At 45.2% G+C, this 13,131-nt stretch overlaps 1 protein-coding gene across 1 annotated transcript; it reads left to right on the forward strand.

Annotated features, from left to right (window-relative positions):
* The first annotated feature begins 591 nt into the window (after positions 1-591).
* On the forward strand, positions 592-4,490 carry rpl22 (ribosomal protein L22). Its single transcript, XM_056437322.1, has 4 exons — positions 592-656; positions 1,082-1,192; positions 2,294-2,418; positions 4,311-4,490. The coding sequence occupies exons 1-4, from the start codon at positions 645-647 to the stop codon at positions 4,453-4,455; spliced, it is 393 nt and encodes a 130-aa protein (XP_056293297.1). The 5' UTR covers positions 592-644; the 3' UTR covers positions 4,456-4,490.
* The last annotated feature ends 8,641 nt before the right edge of the window (positions 4,491-13,131 follow it).

A 13,131-nucleotide genomic window follows, 5' to 3' on the forward strand; every position in this document is an offset into this window, starting at 1 on the left:
GTGATTAAATGAATAATGTAATTTGTGGTGGTGCTCTGAGGATCTCAATGGATATTATTTCTTAAAATCTAATTAAAGTATTGTCAGGAGTACATATTAACCTGCCAATCTAATAAGATTTCAAGAAATATCCATTAAGATCCTTAGAGCACCTTGAGCAACATAACTTATAAACTTAATTAAAATGTCCAACAAATGATGAGTCTTGTATTTCAACAATACTTAAGATATACAACATATATATATATAAATAACATATAATATATTTATATATATTCTTTTTTTCATACATATATATACACATATATTATATGTTTAATTATATGTTTTAAACATATACTATATTTTAATTTTTTGTTTTAATATATATATATATATACAAATATAACATATTTTTATATATATATTATATATATTGTTTTATATATATTTATATGATATATTTGTATACATATTTTATTTTTTATCATATCTAATAGCACATATTAGTCCGGAGTAAACTCGTGCAGTGACTGGCAGCAGTCAACGAGCGATCCACGTTTACGTAATCGATCCCAGATAAGTCGATGCGATCGACTTCGCAGCGGGCTGTTATAGCGCCTGCGCAGACGTCGCTCCTTCCTTTTCAGCTTCACGCGTCAGCCATGGCCCCGTTAGTGAGTAGCGAGAAAACCACAAACGACCGAATAAACTGTACCGACGACGCATTTAACCTCTCCTTCCGCTACCCTAGACGTGTTTTACACCGGTGTTCATCTATCTGTGGGGTCGCGGGTGATCGAGGCTCTTTTATAGCGCGTTTTTGACCGTTAAGGCGAAAGCCACGTTGGGCTAACGTTTACCCCAAAGCTAACAGCTAGCTATGCTAGCTCGGAACAACCACGAGTGAAGTTGAATCTGAATGCGTTTACTTTGAGTTATGTCGCGTGCTGCCTTCTGGAAGTGCGGCGGCTCGCCGACGCATCGTCGTAATCGTCAAGTTATATACACACATTGCACGTATTTGTATGTGTGTGTATTTAACGTAACGCGTGCGCACGCGCGTGACACTGATGCTAACCCTCTCGCTTTCTCTCGCTAGAAGAAGCAGGTGGTCAGGAAGCAAGGTGGGAAGAGGAAGAAGCTGATGCTGAAGTTCACCCTGGACTGCACTCACCCCGTGGAGGATGGCATCATGGACGCCGCTAACTTTGTGAGTGGACCAGTTCACAGACACGAGAGACATCTTGTCTGAGCCCCCCCCCCCCCGAGAGAAATAACAGTTGCTGCCATGTCCATATGATCAAATATAAGTCCAAAACGGCTTTTTTTGGCCATGTATGCATACAAATACCAGGAATGTGACTTAGAGTCAAATTCTCTCGAGAAATAGACACAATACCCCCAATTCCCCACTGGAACAAATAAAGGTATATCATACCAAACTAGAACGGGCACTCGGTAGAGCGCATACCTTCGCATATCACAAGATTGGGTATTGAATTATGAACATGTTGGCATTAGTTGCATGCCAATTGGATAGATATTGACCGCGCTATGATAAAAAGAAGATTTTGACCCGATCGATCCCAAAATCTAATCAAATGGTCCCCGGATAATAACCAATCATCCCACCAAATTTCATGCGATTCGGTTTAATACTTTTTGAGTTATGCGAGTAACACGCATACACATAAATAAATACACGGCGATCAAAACATTAACTTCCGCATTTTCAATGCGAAGGTAAACGTACAACAGCACTGACTGTCATGGAGGTGATGGTGCAGGAGGTCTGATTAATATTTCATCAGTGACGTCTGCGGTTGGAGACGACAGCGACGGTTACTTTGGACCTTGAGAAAGGACCCGAGTGTCCAGCGAGGCTTTAATGTGAGGGTTCGTACGGTCACGGAAAACCTGGAGAAGTCATGGAATTTTAAAATGGGCATTTCCAGGCCTGGAAAAGTCATGGAAAAAACTAAAATCAAATTTTTTTTGGAAAAGTCATGGAAATTTGTTATAATCACGTCATTTACGCCGAGTTTGAAATAATTATTATGTTTTTTTAAAAGAAGGCTGCTCAAAATATAATCCGGCGTACGCTCTCAATACGCACAATGTTCTACATTTCTCATGTTTATACCGAGATTTCAGTTTGGTCATGGAAATTTCATTTAACGTCCTGGAAATCCATCGGTCAAAATGTGTAAGAACCCTGAATGGGAACAACTAACAAGACGTCACTCAAACGCTGTCGCCCGTCGGTCCTCGTCTTTGTGACTCACCGTCTCGTGTCCTCTGCGCCCAACAGGAGCAGTTCCTGCAGGAGCGCATCAAGGTGAACGGCAAAGCCGGAAGCCTCGGCGGCGGCGTCGTGTCCATCGAGAGGAGCAAGAGCAAGATCGCAGTGAGCTCTGAAGTTCCCTTCTCAAAGAGGTAAAAACACACAACGTGCCCTTTTATCCGTCGTGTGTTGTCCAGAGGCTGAATGTGATGTAGTCCAGTGGCACAGAGAGGCTCTTCACATCAAACTGATGTTCTCCCACCGGCTTCTCCCAAAATAGTATTTTATTAGTAGTATTTCCATGGGTCCTCACCCTTGCGGATGGTCATTAGTGGAAGCTGCGGTCGCCCGTTTGCTCAAACTGTTCAGGATACTAAAGTTTTCCATTTCTAAAAAAATAAAATAAAAGGCGTAGCAATATCAACTGAGTTCACGCCAGTGTTTGCTTTACCACAGATCTGACAAAGATGCCGGAGCGCTCCTTTAATCAGGGTTCGTACGTCATGGAATTTTAAAATGGTCATTTCCAGGCCTGGAAAAGTCATGGAAAAAAAACCTAAATCATAAAAGTTTTGGAAAAGTCATGGAAATGTTGGTATATTCACATGTTCATTTACGCCGAGTTTGAAATAATTAATATAAACAGATGTATTTGCACATAAAGAATAAACATTTATATAAGTGTTTAAAGGAATAAACATGAATAGAAATGTTTATTCTTTTCATCAAACTATTGGCTCATTCATTTGTTTCATTTAAGGTAAACTGTATGCTTTGGAATTCTCATTTTTTGAATGCAAAATTCTCTAAATTGTTCATGTTTATACCGAGATTTCAGTTTGGTCTTGGAAATTTGGTTAAAAGTTATGGAAAAGTCCTGGAAATCCATCGGTCAAAATGTGTAAGAACCCTCCAGGATACTAAAGTATTCCATTTCTAAAAATGTTTTAAAAAAATACGTCGCAATATCAACTGAGTTCACGCCAGTGTTTGCTTTACTACACATCTGACAAAGATGCCGGAACGCTCCTTTAATGGAGCTCACGCGACTTAAAATGTTCCTAATGTAAACAAAAGAAACGACTATTTTGAACGAGCTCGTTTCGTTCTGTTGAGATCTCGGCTGTACAGAACATTTTAGTTTGTAGTCAGGAACTGCTCTACAAGGACAATAGAATAAAACACACAGGTGTCTCACACAGGAGTGGGACTCTTAGTCGGAAAAAACACTGTTACTGGTAACTTGTTGAAACCAGCAGGCAAAACATCAAAACCCCAAACTACTGCAGCTAATTAAATTGCATTTTAAACATGAACAAATAAATACACTGTTTTACTGGGATGTTTGTTTTGGGTGGAGATGTTGCTGATTGACCACAGAACAAAGTCCACTTTACTGCTCAATGTGTACATAAAGTTAAATAAACTTCCGTCTTTGTCGGACCCACACGGCGCCTAAAGAATATCCCCATTTAACGCAACTTTAATATACGAGATGTCATGGGGAACTTTAATATAAGAAGTCATGGGGTGACCGAAGTCGACGCCCCCAAAAGGTTTATATAGGAATGTACCTGCAGTTTATTTTTGCATGAGTATTTATTTTATAAAACAAATGCTGCATTAAGACGTCAGCCCTGCAGTCTGAGCTTTGACCACCAGGGGGCGCCTCTGTCACTGCTCCTCAAATGAAGCATTTGAGGTTAAGACTGATCTGGTGGAATAGTTTGAAACTTCTGCTCGGCATATGACGTTTTATATAGATGTATAGATATGTTTATGCTGCATCGCTGCCTTTAGTATCCTGTATGCTTGAATCTCATCTCCGGCCACTTAATAAAATAAAGCACTCTGTACCGTGTAATGACATTAAGGTTTTATTGCTTTATCGCTGACTGGCTATTATTGGATGTGTTTCTCATTGTTTACTCCACACCGGTTCGTAGACCTGGAAGCCGTTTGGAGCAGATTTAAGATGTTTTAAGTTATAGATATAATGCTGATTTATTTTTATTTTTTCCTCCCCCCCCCTTGTTTGCTGCAGGTACTTGAAGTATCTCACCAAGAAGTACCTGAAGAAGAACAACCTCAGGGACTGGCTGCGGGTCGTGGCCAACACCAAGGAGAGCTACGAGCTGCGCTACTTCCAGATCAACCAGGACGAGGAAGAGGAGGATGATGAAGATTAAACTACACTACACTTTGAATAAAAATTTCAAAAGATGTTTTGCATTTTTGATTTTTTCATACATTTCTTTTATTGTACACAAGCACGGCTTGTGTGAATGCCAGAGATATGAGCATAACACTGCATGGTTATGTTTAGATTCATTAATGCTCCTAATTAACTAGCCATATTTATATAAATATTTATATATTTTTACAGAAATCAGCCAGTAAAATAAGATGCATCTACATAAACATTTTAAATATATATTTTTTCGTATGTGGGACCAACAATAAAACTAGATAAAATAAAATGAAAGTTTAAATCATGACGTCACTGCAGCTCGTGGTCATCCAGTGCAGCTCGCGCGCTCCGCGTCCCGTGACTCCGCGGTGACTCCGCCGGCCGTCAGGGCTCACCAGGCGGCACGTGTGTGTTTCATCTCCGGTCCTAGTGGAGGAAAAGTGGAAGTTCCCCAAAACAACACCCGATTTTGAGGCGGAATATTTCGACATTATAGCTTCTAGGCAATGATTTTAAAAGGGAATTAAACCCGAAATATTTGAGTAGTAATATAAACATGGCCCCCTTAAGAAGAGAGAATGGTGGCGTGTCCGTTTCGCTCCGTGTTGAGAGTGAAGCGGCAGAAGTTTGGTCTCTAATCTCGGGGCGACGTCGCGGGACTTTCCGCCTGTTCGCGGCGCGCGCGCGGCGTTGCTGCACGTCGTGTCTTTTTTAAAATTTATGTCTGCGTGTGTGTGTGTGAGTACGTGCACACTACTAGTTAAAGTGGTAACTAAGAGAGCGTGACTAACTAGTTGTGGGTGAAATTATGGGATGCATCGTCATGGCAACAGACCAGACGTCACAATCTGGGCATGTGTGTTCCATTTTTTGTCTTTCTTATTTTTCAGACTGGAAGACCTGGATAGAGATCAGTGGAAAAATAATAAATGTTTTTAATTTTATTTAATAATTATTTTTCATTATTTTTTCTTTGTACGTGGAGAGCAAGACCAATATCCACTGCGAAAAAAATTATAAATATTAAATAATAATTATAATTTTTATTTTTTTCTAACTGAGCGACGATACATTTCTTCTTCTTCTTCTTCTTCTTCTTCTTTTTTTTGGGTTGAAGAAAGAGACTGGGGCTGCGGCGTCTGGAGGGTTAACTTTCAGTATTCTCAGCCTAAAAAAGGGGTTCGGGGTGGGGGGGGGCTATGAGATAAAGATGCCGGGGTCGCTGAGCAATGAAGACGAGGGACGAGACGACATGGATTTTGAAGACGATATGCCAGGTGAGGGGGAGCAGGGGGTGGGGGGGGAGGCGGGGTGTCCTTCGCATTATTATTTTTGCGCCGCTACGCCTTGAATGCGGAGGAAAAGGGCTTGTCCTGCGTCCCCGAGACCAGAGAGGAGGAGGAGGAGGAGGAAGGAGGAGGAAGAGGAGGAGGGGGTGCAATAAGCAGAGTCATGCTATTATTATTGTTTTTGTGTGTGTTGTTGCACGACCTGTCTTTAAAAAAAAAGGTGGGGACGGGTTTGGGGTGGGGGGGTGAGGGGGATTTGTCTCCGGCTGTCCTCGCATCATCATTTGGAGGGCATGGTGAAAACCTCCCTGCGTGATTTCTGTAGGCTGTGTGTGTGTGCGTGTGTGTGTATGTATGTGTGTGTGTACAAGCGAACGGCTGTTTTAAATGATATTTTTTCATCCAAGTTTGTCTTTCTAAACCTCTCCCCAATGTCTCCTGCGTCCATCCGCGTGTACGTATTAAAAAAAAAAAAATGAAAATTCGTGTTGCCGTCAACGCGCTCGTTTTGTTCCACATGACGCGCCGCCGTCTCGCGCTCCGGGCGGCTCCAACTTTAAACGGAGTGTTTCTCTCGCGGGCTGCGTGGCCGCAGAGGTGCGAGAGCCACGTGTCGGGCTCCAGTAAACAGCCCCGCGTGCACGCGCTCCTCCTCGGGTCCCTAAACGTGCACGTGGATGACCACGGTGAGGTCATCGACTGCCCTCCACGCAGCTTCGTGCGGGGCACTAACCGACAATTAACTCTCACCCGCGTTGACGCACGCGCGCACGCGCACGCACGCAGCTCTTTCGCAATATGTTTAGCCGTATTTCCCGAGGCTGCCTCTGGCTACTGAAACCCGCCGTGGCCCTTTCTTTGTGACGTGGCCCCTCATCCGTCATGTTGCAACAGGGGACGTCACTGTCCGGTAACTAATGACCCGACCACAACCTGCCAACTTGTGGTCATTTGGGTCTCTTGGCTCCCCGTGTGTGGTCTCCGTGGCGCGCGTCCACGCGGCCGCTTAGGGGAATCGCAGCGTGACAGTAAGTTGACTCAACTTATATTTTTGTATGATGTAAGTTATAGATTTATTTTGACCAATGGGAGGGCAGCAGCGACGACAGTGCAGCCGCCAGGCCTCTTGGACGTAGACCCACACTAACCGGGATGTTGAGGAGCCGGATCAGAACCGACACGTCTCAGGGGAACCACGGTCCTGAAGTCCACATGGGGGACAGAGTACCCGTGTCACGGTGACACTTCGGCCCCAAGATTGCAGCCTTGGTGTGTTCTTCTCTGCAGCAGCTGATGGTTCCATGGTTTGATGGTTTGTTGGTTTCATAGTTTGATGGTTTGTTTGATGGTTTGTTGGTTTCATAGTTTGAAGATTTGTTTGCTGGTTTGTTTGATGATTTGTTTGATGATTTGTTTGAGGGTTTGATGTTTTTGTTTGTTTGATGGTTTGTTGGTTTCATAGTTTGATGGTTTGATGGTTTGTTGGTTTCATCGTTTGATGGTTTGTTGGTTTCATAGTTTGAAGATGTGTTTGATGGTTTGCTGGTTTGATGGTTTGTTGGTTTGATGGTTTGTTGGTTTCATAGTTTGTTGGTTTGTTGGATTCATAGTTTGAAGATTTGTTTGATGGTTTGCTGGTTTGTTTGATGGTTTGTTTGATTTGTCTGATGATTTGTTTGAGGGTTTGATGTTTTTGTTTGTTTGATGGTTTGTTGGTTTCATAGTTTGATGGTTTGTTGGTTTGATGGTTTGTTTGATGGTTTGTTGGTTTGTCTGATGTCAGGACTCTAAAGATGCTGCGTTGCCTCTTTCCTTCCTCACACAGCGTGGAGAAGTTGTAACAATGGAGTACGAGCGTGAGAGGGAAGTCTCTCTAGTTGCTCTCGGCGATGATGTGTGACACACAACGAAACACACCGGGGGGTTTATGGTCCAAATGAAAACATACGTCTTCCTTAATAAACACACAACAACAAAAAACGACACATAGAACACGTAAGAGATTTATTTAAAATGATGACAATGAATGGATCATGTTCACCAACGTGGTTGCCATGGTGCATTTCTCTCGCTCATTATTCATGTGTTTTATATAAAAGGTCTGGAGCCTCAAATGCTGCATGTTCTGAACAACATAATACATAATGACACAGCTCATCCACATCATCACTGTTATTATTACCATCTATTTCCAAAACATTGCCCTTCTTCTTCTTCTTCTTCTTCTAGACACACACATGTTTTTCATGAGCCAGATCATTACCAACAGGCTCACACTGGATGGTGTGCAGCAGAGAGAGAGGGAGGGAAAGAGAGAGAGAGAGGGAGGGAAAGAGAGAGGGGGGAGAGAGAGAGAGACAGAGGGAAAGAGAAAGAGAGAAGGAGAAACAGAGAGACAAAGAGGGAAAGAGAGAGATAGACCAAGAAACAGAGAGACAGAGAGGGAAAGAGAGAGGGAGAGAGAAAGAGAGAGAGGGGGAGAGAGACAGAGAGGGAAAGAGAGAGAGACAGAGAGAGAGAGACAGAGAGGGAAAGAGAGAGAGATGGAGAGAGAGACAAAGAGGGAAAGAGAGAGAGACAGAGAGGGAAAGAGAGAGACAGAGAGGGAGAGAGAGACAAAGAGAGAGGGAAAGAGAGAGGGAGAGAGGGAAAGAGAGAGAGAGACAAAGAGGGAAAGAGAGAGAGGGACAAAGAGGGAGAGAGAGGGAACTAGAGAGGGAGAGAGAGAGGGAAAGAGAGAGAGAGAGGGAACTAGAGAGGGAGAGAGAGAGGGAAAGAGAGAGAGACAGAGAGAGAGAGACAGAGAGGGAGAGAGAGAGAGAGGGAAAGAGAGAGACAGAGAGAGAGATGGAAAGAGAGAGGGAGAGAGGGAAAGAGAGAGAGAGACAAAGAGGGAAAGAGAGAGAGGGAACTAGAGAGAGGAGTGTTGAAGCATCATCTATGATGCCAGTTGTAGCCGGGGGGAGAATACAAAGCACTGATGATGATGATGATGATGATGAAGATGATGCTTGTCCCCAATAACCCAGAACCGTTAAACATGTATCAGAGAGCTGAAGAGCCGTTGTCCCGGCAGGTGAGTGAACACAGAGAGAGGCATCCGGTTAGAAAGGAGGAGACAAGCAACACGTCCACGTGTCGGCGTCCGCCTCGTGATCGTCACGTCGGCTCTGAGCGTTACTAAGAGGCTCTTTGAACGCCGTCACGTCGTCATCATAACAACGATAATAACACGTATTCAATCACGCCGCTTCAAACCGCGGGTACGGCGAGCAGCGCGCGCACGACCTCCATCGACAGGCGCCGGAGTGACGGACAACGTCGGGGCAACCGGGTCACGTGGCGCCATCGGCATCAAGAGGCTTCCGCCCAATTAAAACGTAACAATGGGGGGGGGGGGGGGGCCTAAGAGCTCCCCCGCCACAGCCTTTATTTGTTGTGTCTTAATTCCCTTTGTTGCGCTCACGCTGTCACAGATTGTTCCTCTGAGTTTTTTTCCTCTCTTTTTAATTGTTTTCGCTTCTATCCCTAAAATTGAAAGATTATCACGGCTTCGCTGTGCCTGTCCACATGTTATCCCCCACCTGGGGAAAAGGGGGATCTATTTTTGGATCCCTCCACTGTGAAAGTTGACACCATTTGGTTCTCCCTGCTGCGCGTGCACAACGCAGCCTGTGCATGAAAGATGCTTTTTAATTTGGCTTTTTTTAAATTATTGTGTATTTGCAGATGAGCGCTGCAGCGTTCCACTGGGATGTGTCGATGTGTTTTTAATGGTGCTTCTCAGCCTCTACCCTCCCATCACTTTGATGACTTCACTCTCTCATAATATTCTGTGGATGTCTGGAGGCGTCTGAGCGATAAGCGCTCGGATCGATGAAGAGAGGGCGAGCTGCGGCTCCATCACATGGCTACTTCCACACAGGGGCCCGCAGAGGAAGAGCTACTGTGCTCTCCGATGAACTGCAGCGCACCCCCCCTACACACACACACACGGGGGGGGGGGGGGCCCTCATGAATCTCCCCCATAATGGGTCGGTCCGTGGTGGCCGAGCCCCCTTGCAGGAAGGTCACAACAGAGTCGCCCCCCCCCCTCGCAGACGTCTCTTTGGCCAAGTGGAGCTTTGGTCATCTTCTTCTTCTTCTTCTTCTTCTAGACACACACATGTTTTCATGAGCCAGATCATTACCAACAGGCTCACACTGGATGGTGTGCAGCAGAGAGAGAGGGGGAAAGAGAGAGAGACAGAGAGAAAGAGAGACAGAGAGGGAAAGAGAGAGAGGGAAGGTCACAACAGAGTCTCCCCCCCCCCCCCCCCCCCCTCATAGACGTCTCTTTGGCCAAGTGGAGCTTTGGTCCTCTGGTGCCAGCCCCCCCCCCCCCCCATCCAACACCTGGCACAGCCTGGCTCACTCACCGAGCAGAAAGATTATCATTCCTGTGATGGCTTCCCTTTGGGGGGGGGGGGGGCACACGCCATTTACTGTCGGCAGCTTTCAGATTACAAGGCAGATCAGGTGTTAAACACGGACATTTTATTAATTTCTTCTCCCTCATCTTTTCATTCAACGCTCTCCACGCCCTCCGCCTATGAATGAGCCGCGTTACCAAGACACCGCGTGTTTAATATTTTAGTCCCATTGCAGTGGATTGAAGATTACTTTTTTTTAGTTTGGGGCAAATCAAAAATAAAATGGGATTATGGCGCTGAATGAAAGGTCGGATCATTGTACGATATTTTGCTTGAGATTTATCATCCTTCTGATGGTCATGTTTTGTCTTCTAGGTTTTTTTGTTCATTGTCGTGTGTTCCTTGTCTGTTCAGCGGACGGTGTCGTCTGTCGTCTGTGTGACTTTTTTTGGTGGCAAATGAGTTTCCCCACTAAGGATTGAACAAGTTTTTGTAATCTAATCTAAGAAGCCGAGCCAGAGTCTTAGTGTCGGGGTTGAGGTTTAGCGAGAGGGAGGCGAAGGGTCCGTCCCTATTCTGGTGCAGGGCGTAGCTATGTAAGCGGCCATTTTGGAATGATATTAGCCCGAATGATGTGTGTGCAAAGTGTGTGTATGTGTGTGTGTGTTTTGGGGGGGGGGAGGCTGTTATTACGCACACCGGGGACATGAATGCATCTTCCAAGTTTCACGGCGATCCGTCCAACTGTTGTTGAGATATTCCTCTTTGGGGAAAGCTTGAGGGTCATCGAGATTTCTCTTCTGGGAACGATAAACGTTCGTATAAAAAATGTTGTGCCAATCCGTCCGGTAGATGTTGACGTGTTTCACAGGATGTGTGAACACTTTAACCAGCCGGTGCTACAGGGAGTCAGGGGAATCTCCAACGCCGGCAGTGTTCATCCTCTGGGCACCGAGAATGTCCGGGGAAATGAATTTGTGCAAGTCCAGGAGTTTTGGGCATTTTTTTTCAGTCCGGACCAAAGTCGAAGACGATCAACAGACCAACAGACCGACTCGGACGTCCTTAGCGAGTCGCCGCGCGGCTAAAGAAGGACATCGTGTGGTCGGCTGCACCTGATTGCACTTTTCTAACCAGTAACACTGGTTACTGTCAGGTTTGAGTGATTCATTGCACAGAAAACAGAGCGAAGTGGACCGCCGGTCCAACGGGCTCCGGTGGGTCGGTGGGTCGGCCTCTCAGTCACCGTTTACTCTCTGAAGGAACGAGCGGCAGACTTCCTGTAAACACAGAGCCGTCTCCAGCGGCAGCTGAGCCTCAAAGGGATCGTCTGCCGGGCGATTTACGGACCTCTGAGACAGAAAAGAGATGAGTTGATGAACGAATCGCGAGATAAATGAATGGATCGATAGATTGATAGATAAATAGATACATTGATAGATGGATAGATAAATAGATATATGCATTGATAGATGGATATATGGATGGATAGATAGATGGATATATATACATATACATATATATAGATAGATAGATAGATAATGGATGGATGGATAGATAGATAGATAGCCGGTTAGATAGATGGATGGATAGATGGATAGATGGATAGATGGATAGATGGTTAGATAGATGGATGGATAGATGGATAGATGGATAGATAGATGGTTAGATATATGGATGGATAGATGGATAGATGGATAGATAGATAGATAGATGGTTAGATAGATGGATGGATAGATGGATAGATAGATGATAGATGGATAGATAGATAGATGGATAGATAGATAGATGGTAAGATAGATGGATGGATAGATGGATAGATAGATAGATGGTTAGATAGATGGATAGATAGATGGATGGATAGATGGATGGATAGATGGTTAGATGGTGAGATAGATGGATGAATAGATAGATAGATTGATAGATAGATATATGATTAGATAGTTGGATGGATAGATAGATTGATAGATGGATAGATAGATGGATGGATAGATGGTTAGATGGTGAGATAGATGGATGAATAGATAGATAGATTGATAGATAGATAGATGGTCAGATAGAGGGATGGATAGATAGATAGATGGACAGATAGATGGTGAGATAGAGGGATGGATAGATACCACATGAGGGATTGTCCTGCCATAATCACCTAATTGCCGTCGAATAATGTAATTTGTGCAGACATCTGTGGAGTCTTATTGCACAAGTTACCCCCAATTATCACTAACGAGCAGATGACACTTCATCCGGTGGTCCAGCCTGACATTGCCCCTGATTACGGCTCTGAAACCATTCGTGTGTGCATGTCATCTGTACTGCAGGGATTCCCAAAGCGGTGTCACTCTGGCAGGAGCTCGGGGAGCAGGCTTCACAGGGCAGCGTATAATTACTACAATTTAGAATCAGCAGCCCGGCCGCCACACGTGTCCAAGAAGGCTTCAGAGGGAGAGTCGGTGGACGGTAACCCATCGCTTCACAGCGGTAACCACGTGGCTGGCGCGTGGTCATCGATCACAAGGTTCATCGAACAAATGTACAACTCTTGGAATCTGCAAATATCTCGAACACATGTCTGGTGTATTTGTAATCCAGTTCTTTCTCGGTCAAAGAAAAAAGGCTTCTGGTCAAATTATTCCGGGGGGCGTACGTGAGAGCGATTGATAACCTCCTGTGTGTGTGTGTGTGGGGGGGGGGGGGCTTTGCTAAGTAGAGGATAAGTGGTCGGGGAGGGTTGTGCGTCTGCTACCCAGGAACCCCTCCTCTCCAACTCCTCCCTCCGGCTGCCCAGGGGGGCGGCAGACCGCGGGCCGAGTGTTGGCTGATTGACTCTCTGATACGAGCGCTGCGTATCTCACGCCCTCCGGTCCGCCGGCGCGGGAGAGGATGGACTGAAAGGAAACATAGAGTCGTGGGAAGAGGACGAGCCGGGCGGCGGCGTCCCGGCGAGGATCCTGCCCGTGCCTCTTCGTCGCG

The sequence above is a fragment of the Pseudoliparis swirei genome, chromosome 18, assembly GCF_029220125.1.
Source record: "Pseudoliparis swirei isolate HS2019 ecotype Mariana Trench chromosome 18, NWPU_hadal_v1, whole genome shotgun sequence".
NCBI classification, from domain to species: Eukaryota; Metazoa; Chordata; class Actinopteri; order Perciformes; family Liparidae; genus Pseudoliparis; species Pseudoliparis swirei.

What these genes read in the sequence shown, in the direction of transcription:
- rpl22 (XM_056437322.1), top strand. An exon ending in TCATGGACGCCGCTAACTTT is followed by an intron (nt 1,193 to 2,293) that starts GTGAGTGGACCA and finishes TGCGCCCAACAG; the next exon opens with GAGCAGTTCCTGCAGGAGCG. An exon ending in GAAGTTCCCTTCTCAAAGAG is followed by an intron (nt 2,419 to 4,310) that starts GTAAAAACACAC and finishes TGTTTGCTGCAG; the next exon opens with GTACTTGAAGTATCTCACCA.